This window comes from Marmota marmota, unplaced genomic scaffold (genome assembly GCF_001458135.2).
Source record: "Marmota marmota marmota unplaced genomic scaffold, marMar, whole genome shotgun sequence".
In the NCBI taxonomy this organism is placed as follows: domain Eukaryota; kingdom Metazoa; phylum Chordata; class Mammalia; order Rodentia; family Sciuridae; genus Marmota; species Marmota marmota.
The window spans coordinates 44,321,514-44,330,766 of record NW_026000037.1 but is presented as its reverse complement, the minus strand read 5'-3'; the positions used below and the strand labels follow the sequence as shown (position 1 = coordinate 44,330,766).

Below are 9,253 nucleotides of genomic sequence, written 5' to 3'. Positions count from 1 at the left end.
GGGGGCTTAATATCTAGCATAGACTTATCTCCAAGGGTTGAAGAGGGTCAAAGTCTCCTTAATTTTTTTTTTCTGGTTAGCTTTTTCTTCTGCCATCCCCCCCCCCCCACCCATCAAGATTATGAGGGAAGGGAGAGAGCAAGAGTCGATGATGTTTGGCTTTCTTGTTCATTATAAGATCGTCTGTGCTCTAGGATGCCTTCCAAGTGAAAACATCCGAAAATTACTAGGACACAAGGATGCCTTGTTCCAGCAAGTAGGCAGATTGTGGAAAGCATTGTGGAGAAGGTGTTCAGCTTGATAGGCTGCAAAGTGCTTTTACACTGGTGCAATACCCTATATGCAGTATTCTCTTCCTCTGCAGTTGACCCAAGATGCTCATGAAAACATAGTCCCCTCATTCCACCCCTTGGCCATTAAAGATGTAGAAAACCAAGTTTTCTGGAGACATGAACACCGATTCACTTGTTTGTTTCTAAGTGCTCTGGTAAAAACACTTAGGAAACACAGATGCTTCCACTCTAATTGTCTTCTTGTATGTCTAGGCCTTGCTAAGATTTTGTAAGAAGAGGGAATTGTTTTCTCATTTTATATTCTTAACTTCTAATTACCCCCCCCCCCCTCCATAAAAGCCTATTTCACCAGGAAAAGAAAAAAGTAGATTCTAACTGTGTACTTTCTCTTCAATTCTAGTCTTCTTATTCAGGTCTGAAATAAGCAAAAAGGGAAATGACCCCTCCACCCACACTCTAGCAAAGGGGCCAATTCATTACATCATAAGTGTTAAATAAGTTCATGGAATACCTTTCCTCCTTCAGGATCCTTTCTTTGCAAGGATTTACACAGTGCAATGGGTGGCATTATCTCTTGTTTCCAGTCACGTCTTTTCACATCCATTTTAACTGCTGTTTGGTAAAGGCTACACCCTAATTTCCAATGAGACATAAAAGGGCCTGTCTGGTGAGTCTGCATAAGCCCAGCCAAATCTCAGTTGGGAAGACACCCTGAAACTTCCTGTGTCTGTATTTTAGGAAGGAGATCCGACAGACTGGACTCCCCATTGCTTTTCTAAATACCTTGGAAACTGCCCTTCATTGAATTACGACACTGTCCACCTTTAATTTCCTCGAAAACACCAGTAACTCGGCTGAAGGTTAGTGAACTTTATTTCTTTCATCACCTTTCCTGAGTTCCCTAGCCATCAACAAACAGCACGACACGATTTTCTCAGGCAAACCCTGTAACTTAAGGTTACAGAGAACTTTCCATTGTGCAATTCAACTTTATTTCTAGATGGTCATTTCTAGAAAGCTCGCGGAACCAGAGCTTCAGAGAAGAGTTTCTTCAGAGCGGGATTGGTTGGGGTGGAGGTGGAGGGGGGAGGGGAGTAGGCATTTGGAAATATCTGAGAGTGTGGACCCTCAATAGCTTTCTAGCTCTGGGTCTTTGTTTGTACAGTCTTTTTACACTTTACACTGTTGCTCTGCAGCATTCGACCTCTCTCGCCCTTCCTCCTCTTGCGCACCTACCGGCTCTCTGACCGCCGTGGGCTGCCGGTGTAGCTCCAGGTGTACCCGAACCCGGGAGAAAGTGTTCAGTTGACCAGGCTGAGTGTATATCACCCTGTTTCATTTCCAGCCATGCCTTGTGTTCAGGCGCAGTATGGGTCCTCGCCTCAAGGAGCCAGCCCTGCTTCTCAGAGCTACAGTTACCACTCTTCGGGAGAATACAGCTCCGATTTCTTAACTCCAGAGTTTGTCAAGTTTAGCATGGACCTCACCAACACTGAAATCACTGCCACCACTTCTCTCCCCAGCTTCAGTACCTTTATGGACAACTACAGCACAGGCTACGACGTCAAGCCACCTTGCTTGTACCAAATGCCCCTGTCCGGACAGCAGTCCTCCATTAAGGTAGAAGACATTCAGATGCACAACTACCAGCAACACAGCCACCTGCCCCCCCAGTCTGAGGAGATGATGCCGCACTCCGGGTCGGTTTACTACAAGCCCTCCTCGCCTCCGACACCCACCACCCCGGGCTTCCAGGTGCAACACAGCCCCATGTGGGACGACCCGGGGTCTCTCCACAACTTCCACCAGAACTACGTAGCCACTACACACATGATTGAGCAGAGGAAAACGCCTGTCTCCCGCCTCTCGCTCTTCTCCTTTAAGCAGTCGCCCCCAGGCACTCCGGTGTCTAGCTGCCAGATGCGCTTCGACGGGCCCCTGCACGTCCCCATGAACCCGGAGCCCGCGGGCAGCCACCACGTGGTGGACGGGCAGACCTTCGCTGTGCCCAACCCCATTCGCAAGCCTGCGTCTATGGGCTTCCCGGGCCTGCAGATCGGCCACGCGTCTCAGCTGCTTGACACACAGGTGCCCTCGCCACCGTCGCGGGGCTCCCCCTCCAACGAGGGGCTGTGTGCGGTGTGTGGCGACAATGCGGCTTGCCAGCACTACGGCGTGCGCACTTGTGAGGGCTGCAAAGGCTTCTTTAAGGTGAGCAAAGGAGGGGCAGAGGAGGCAGGGTGGTTCTCCATAGTGCCCGGGACCCTGAACTGTGCCCTTCGCATTGGTTCGGGCAACCCGGCCCTAGCTCGCCCCGGACCGCCCGAGTCTCTCTGGCCAGCCTAAGCGGCCCTGCAGCTGCCCAAGGCTTGCGGTGGTGGAGGGAGTTGCTCCGGGTTATCTGAGCAAGGGACGCAGAAAGACTTGTAGACCCTGGGCCACATCCCCCGCAGCCAGCGGACCCGGCGGGCCCCCGCCCGAAGTTGCTGGAGCTGGAGTTGGAAGAGGGTCATTTGCATGTGCTAGGAGCTGTCTTCCCTGTTCAGATTGAAATTGGTTAGGACAGAGAACCGTGTCTGAGCTAACCAAGTGGAACAGAATTCCCTATGGTCAAATTAAGTGATCTCTTTATTTCGCCATCCTGATTGAATAATCTTATCATTTTAAATAGAGAAGGTCTCCAAGGAATGTAAATAATATGAATGCCCACGGATTTGTATTTACTGAGCGTCTCCTTCTCCTTCTCTTGGCATATAAAACACAGCAAGGAGCGGCAAGGTTAGCTCAAATGTTAACGCTATCAATTTTCTTCTGTTAAATACCCTGGGGGAGGAAAAAGAAAAGAAATAGAAAAGAAAAAGGAAAAAAAAAATAAAAAGGAATTGTGTGTTTGTGCTTGTTTGTGGGGAGGGAGTGTGGACCCCAGCCATTCAGTAATTGTCTCCGGGTTGCTGAATTTTCAAGGTAAAAAAAAAGTAATTTTCGGCCTACATTGTTTCCTTTTGCAGCGCACAGTGCAAAAAAACGCGAAATATGTGTGTTTAGCAAATAAAAACTGCCCAGTGGACAAGCGGCGCCGGAATCGTTGTCAATATTGCCGATTTCAAAAGTGCCTGGCTGTTGGGATGGTCAAAGAAGGTAGGTCACCGCAAACTGCCCATTCTTCAATGTGCGCCCTTGAAAACCGGCTACCGGTACCCCAGTCCTACTTTCTACTTCCTAGATGGAAGGGTCTCGGGTCCCCCCCCCCTCCCTGCTTCACCGCCCTGCTTCAGTCTGGCCTCCAAGATCCTGCAGCTGCCTGCTTGCTCAGCCTCCTCTAGAGAAAGCTGCCAGGTCCTTCTCGCCTTTAACTATACGACCCAGTTGGAGGAAGACATAAAATAACCCCACATTGTTTATGCTTCTCGTCAGTAAAGGCTTTACAAGCAGAGGGGACCCTGAGCCGCCCGGGCCTGGCGCCCCATGACTGCGGCCTTCCTGAGGGAGGAGCCCAGGCGGCATCTGGGCCTGGGCTCGGGGGAGTGGCGCTAACAGGGCTATTCTTTTGCAGTGGTTCGCACGGACAGTTTAAAAGGCCGGAGAGGTCGTTTACCCTCGAAACCGAAGAGCCCACAGGAGCCCTCTCCCCCCTCGCCCCCGGTGAGTCTGATCAGTGCCCTCGTCAGGGCCCATGTCGACTCCAACCCGGCTATGACCAGCCTGGACTATTCCAGGGTAAGAAGTTGGAGGGGGGCTATCATGTGGACAAACCAACAGATGGGCAGGACCCCCTTCCCACACCCAGCACTAACCCTCAGACCCAAGGGGTAAAGGAGGCAAACAAGGCGATATGCCTCACAACTCTGGGCGGGGCCACAGGAGACAGTCCAGTAACTGAGAAGTGTAGACCAGAGGATCCAACAGAGCAAAGAGGAGAGGACATGATAGAGTGGTGGAATCTCTGTGAACCCCCACTCCCCTAGTACTCCTTGACCATCCTATACACCAGTGTCTCTAAGGCAAAACCTGAGGCTGCACAAAATCTCCCCATGTCTACTTTATTCTCAATCCTGCATACAGATGTTATAATTCTCATCCTTCCTGCCACTGCCTGGGTGAAGGATGTGGAACCTGCCTTGGGGCTAGGGAATGAAAAGAGAGGGGTGTAAGGAATGGCACCAGGGTCAGGGATCAAGTGGTCAAATTCCTCTTTTACTCCAGCTGTGAAATATGTGAGAGCTTTAATTGGAGGAAGTATGTTGGGCAAACCTAGAAGCGACTGCAATATTATTAAGATTTGCAAAGGGCGTCTCAGCTCGAGACCCACTCTGGGACTAGCATGAATACTAACGTGTCAATTGTTTTGTGGAGATAAGAGTGAGCGTTTCCCAGGGCTGGCTGGCACTGTATTTAGTCTGTATGGAAATGGTAATTTACATATTTAAAGCAGCGACCTCATAGCACCGTCCCTAATTGAATTAATTGCCCCGGAACATCTAATTTCCTTACTGGTCAGAGAGAGGTTTAATTGTTATAAAAACCTGGCTCCCCTACTAGAAACGGGGTTAGCAATTTCACGGGTTATATATTTTAGAGAACCTCATTAAGTGCTTTTTAAAATGAAATTCCAGTTCCAGGCGAACCCTGACTATCAGATGAGTGGAGATGACACCCAGCATATACAGCAGTTCTATGATCTCCTGACTGGCTCCATGGAGATCATCAGGGGCTGGGCGGAGAAGATCCCCGGCTTTGCTGACCTGCCCAAAGCTGACCAGGACCTGCTTTTTGAATCAGCTTTCTTAGAACTGTTTGTCCTTCGATTAGCATACAGGTAATAATGGAAGAGGTGATCCAGGGAGGCTGGGAGAAGAATCAAGAAAGTAAAAAAAAAAAAAAAAAAAAAAAAAAAAAAAAAAAAAAAGGAGGAAAGGGAATAGAAAAGAGGAAGAAGGGAAAAAGACAGAAGAGGAAATGAAAGAGGGAAAAGAAAAGAAAAGATAGAAAACAAATGGAGAAGGGAAGGAACAAAAGCCCAGAAACCTTGAATGAATGGAATGGAATGGAGGTGGGATAGGGGGCGTTCTTGATTGTTATGAAATTAAACCCTTTCAAGGTCCACTGGTCTACATTTTATTAACTCTTCAGTAATTAGGTGCCTCTTAAATCCCTCATTTATTGCTCTTCAAGTAATTAGTTGTTTAGCTTTTCTCTCTCTCTTTTTCTCCCCTCTCTCTTTGGTATTAATTGCAGGTCCAACCCAGTGGAGGGTAAACTCATCTTTTGCAATGGGGTGGTCTTGCACAGGTTGCAATGCGTGCGTGGCTTTGGGGAATGGATTGATTCCATTGTTGAATTCTCCTCCAACTTGCAGAATATGAACATCGACATTTCTGCCTTCTCCTGCATTGCTGCCCTGGCTATGGTTACAGGTCAGTACTGCAGGTGCAGGGTACTTCCCCTCCAGAACTGCCCAACAGGATTCACTTTCGCTTGTCGCACATTGTTTCTGGTCTTGCCAGCTAACTAACTATTTTGTGCCTTTTTTTTTCTTTTGTTTGTTTGTTTCTGATTGTGTTTTCTAGAGAGACATGGGCTCAAAGAACCCAAGAGAGTGGAAGAACTGCAAAACAAAATTGTAAATTGTCTCAAAGACCACGTGACTTTCAATAATGGGGGGTTGAACCGCCCCAACTATCTGTCCAAACTGTTGGGGAAGCTCCCAGAACTCCGTACCCTTTGTACACAGGGTCTACAACGCATTTTCTACCTGAAATTGGAAGACTTGGTACCACCACCAGCAATAATTGACAAACTTTTCCTGGACACTTTACCTTTCTAAGATCTTCTCCCATGCACTTATAAGGAACTGGAAAGAAAACTGAAACTGTCCAGAGGGGGCTAGTCACATGGGCAGAGATAGCCCTCTGAGCTGTCTCAGCTCAAGCTGTTCCCTCTTCTGTAAAACCCCCAGCCCCTCCATTCCTAAAGAAAACAAACAAACAAAAACTGTTGCTATTTCCTAACCTGCAGGCAGAACCTGAAAGGGCATTTTGGCTCCGGGGCATCCTGGATTTAGAACATGGACTACACACAATAAAGTGGTATAAACTTTTTATTATCAGTTAAAGATCAATTTAATGTTCAGAAGAAAGATTGCTCATGTATGATGGGAAATGTTTGGCCATGGTTGGTTGTTGCAGTTAAGACAGATGTAATACACACACACACACACACACACACACACACACACACCTATCGTATGGGGACCCACAAGTATTGCCCTTTAACAAGACTTCAAAGTTTTCTGCTGTAAAGAAAGCTGTAATATATAGTAAAACTAAATGTTGCGTGGGTGGCATGAGTTGAAGAAGGCAAAGGCTTGTAAATTTACCCAATGCAGTTTGGCTTTTTAAATTATTTTGTGCCTATTTATGAATAAATATTACAAATTCTAAAAAATAAGTGTGTTTGCAAAAAAGAAAATAAATAATTACATAAAAAGGGACAAGCATGTTGATTCTAGGTTGAAATGTTATAGGCACTTGCTACTTCAGTAATGTCTATATTATATAAATAGTATTTCAGACACTATGTAGTCTGTTAGATTTTATAAAGATTGGTAGTTATCTGAGCTTAAACATTTTCTCAATTGTAAAATAGGTGGGCACAAGTATTAACACATCGGAAAATCCTGGCAAAAGGGACACATAGTGTTTGTAACACCGTCCAACATTCCTTGTTTGTAAGTGTTGTATGTACTGTTGATGTTGATAAAAGAAAGTTTATATCTTGATTATTTTGTTGTCTAAAGCTAAACAAATCTTGCATGCAGCAGCTTTTGACTGTTTCCAGAGTGCTTATAATATACATAACTCCCTGGAAATTACTGAGCACTTTGAATTTTTTTTTTTTGTTTTTTAAAAATGTCTAAAATTGTCAGTTAATATATTATTTTATGTTTGAGTAAGAATTTTAATATTGCCATATTCTGTAGTATTTTTCTTTGTATATTTCTAGTATGGCACATGAAACGAGTCACTGCCTTTTTTTCTATGGTGTATGACAGTTAGAGACTGATTTTTTTTCTGATAAATTCTTTCTTTGAGAAAGACAATTTTAATGTTTACAACAATAAACCATGTAAATGAACACAGCCTTGTCTTCTTTTTGGGTCAGGAAGAAAATGATGACTAAACAACATGATACAACAGGCAGAGTTGGAGATTAACTTGGGATATGTTAGTTATTTGACATCTGAATTTCAAACTGACAACCTAGCTCTATTCTGGCAAAAAGAACTTGGTAGTTGTACTAATTATCTAGAGAATTCAGTACAATGTTTTTCTTTAACCAGAATTTTCCAGTCTGATGACCTACATTTATTAGAATCTATTTAGAATGTCTAACTCTTCTGCTAATTTTATGAATAACTGCAGCTTTCAGAAGAGAAGTTCAGGAGACCAAAAAGCTTTTGAACTTTTGTAAGTTGGGAATTTTTGTTGAGTTCTTGGCTTGGGCAGTGGTGGAAGAATACAGATTTTAAAAGTCCTGTAGATTATCTCTGGATTTCCAGTTCATCTACATACTGCTCATTTTTGGTATGGATCCTGGAAGAAGAGCTGAACATTTCAGGCTCTTTGGGCCTAGGGTCAGTTTTCACTTTGTTGCACAGAGTGAAACTCAGTAGTGACATTTCTTACAACTTTTTTCCTTCTTCAGTGAATAGTGATGAGGTGCATTTTGCAGTTTTAGAATAAATAATTCAATCTTACAAGTTTCTTAGATAAATAATAAATCATCTGTTTGTCAGGTCCTGGGTCTTGTATAAGCAAATTGTAGCAGGGCCTCTAGGATTTTACCCAGCACCAACTTTCAGCAAATAAAGGATGTTGTTGACGCTGCTTAGCCGCTGAACTTCCCCACAGCAACCTTATCCTTGGGTGCTCCCATCTGAGTTTCGCTCTAGGCCAGCTACGAATTCATAGAAAGAGCAAGATGGAACCATCTATTTCACTGACCCTGGTGAATTACAGATGGCCTCCGGGTCACTGAAATTTGCAAAGAGCGTTACTGTTTTTAAAATGCAGGGCTAGAACAGTAAATTGCCACAAGAGTTCTTAGGTTGTTATTTTTCCTTTGCCTCCCCCTCCTTTTCTTTTGAAAAGAATTGTTTTATGGGTGGGCAAAAAGAAGGCAGGTGCCAGTGGTAATTTAAGGTTATTTTATACAACTGCACATTTCTCTCCAGGTAACTGAGGGGAAAAAGAGGGTGCCCACATAAGAGGTCACATAATAACGAATGTCCAATGTTCTGGCTTTCTTGAAAAGATGAAGATAGCCATTTCATTTTGTTTTCACATCTTATTCCCAACCAAGCCACAAACTAATAAGAAGATAGCAAAAGCTCTGCAGAAATCGCTAGGAGTCTGCAGAACAATCAGCACTCATAACCCAGGTGTCTGCAGCCTCCAGACAATTACATTCCTTCACAGAATCCCTGAAAGTTGAACCCAGAAACAACTCTGTGGATTTTGTTCTCTCCTAAGGAAGCCTCGGTACATCACCCCAGGCCAATGGGTGTACATCACTCCAGGCGCAGTTAGCCTCTTGAGAATTGGGGTGAAAGGAGGGAGGGAGGAAGCGCTTCCATGCCGGCGTGCAAACTGCACCTGCTCAGTGTACATTCAGTTATGAATCCTAAGTTGCAAAGTGTCTAGTGCCTTTTGTATTTCAAAGTCACCTAAAGATCCTCACTTGCATCTCTCTTGTATCTTCAGAGGTTTGCTCAGCCAAGGACTTTTGGGGTCCTATTTTTTTCCCTTCTTCTTTTTTAGGAATGAAGCCCAGGAAAAGCCACAGGCAACGCTACATTGGCAAAGTCTGAAGTACCATGAGAATTCTTTAGAAAGAGATTAAAACTTTAGTGTGGTGAATTCATATCCTCTCCCCCATCTTCTTAAGAGTTTCAATTATTG

At 44.8% G+C, this 9,253-nt stretch overlaps 1 protein-coding gene across 8 annotated transcripts in view; it reads left to right on the top strand.

Moving 5' to 3' along the window:
- Nr4a2 (nuclear receptor subfamily 4 group A member 2) overlaps positions 1–7,427 on the top strand; it is an 18,486-nt gene extending 11,059 nt beyond the window's left edge. For 4 of the 8 annotated variants that reach the window (XM_048812284.1, XM_048812281.1, XM_015479191.2 and 1 more), the window contains exons 2-8: positions 1,032–1,153; positions 1,639–2,504; positions 3,302–3,431; positions 3,847–4,010; positions 4,907–5,109; positions 5,529–5,707; positions 5,861–7,427. In XM_048812284.1, the coding sequence (XP_048668241.1) occupies positions 1,641–2,504; positions 3,302–3,431; positions 3,847–4,010; positions 4,907–5,109; positions 5,529–5,707; positions 5,861–6,117 (1,797 nt within the window). In that variant the 5' untranslated portion in view covers positions 1,032–1,153; positions 1,639–1,640 and the 3' untranslated portion in view covers positions 6,118–7,427. The other 4 variants (XR_007350933.1, XM_048812286.1, XM_048812287.1 and 1 more) reach the window with 4 other exon arrangements.
- Positions 7,428–9,253: the final 1,826 nt, after the last annotated feature.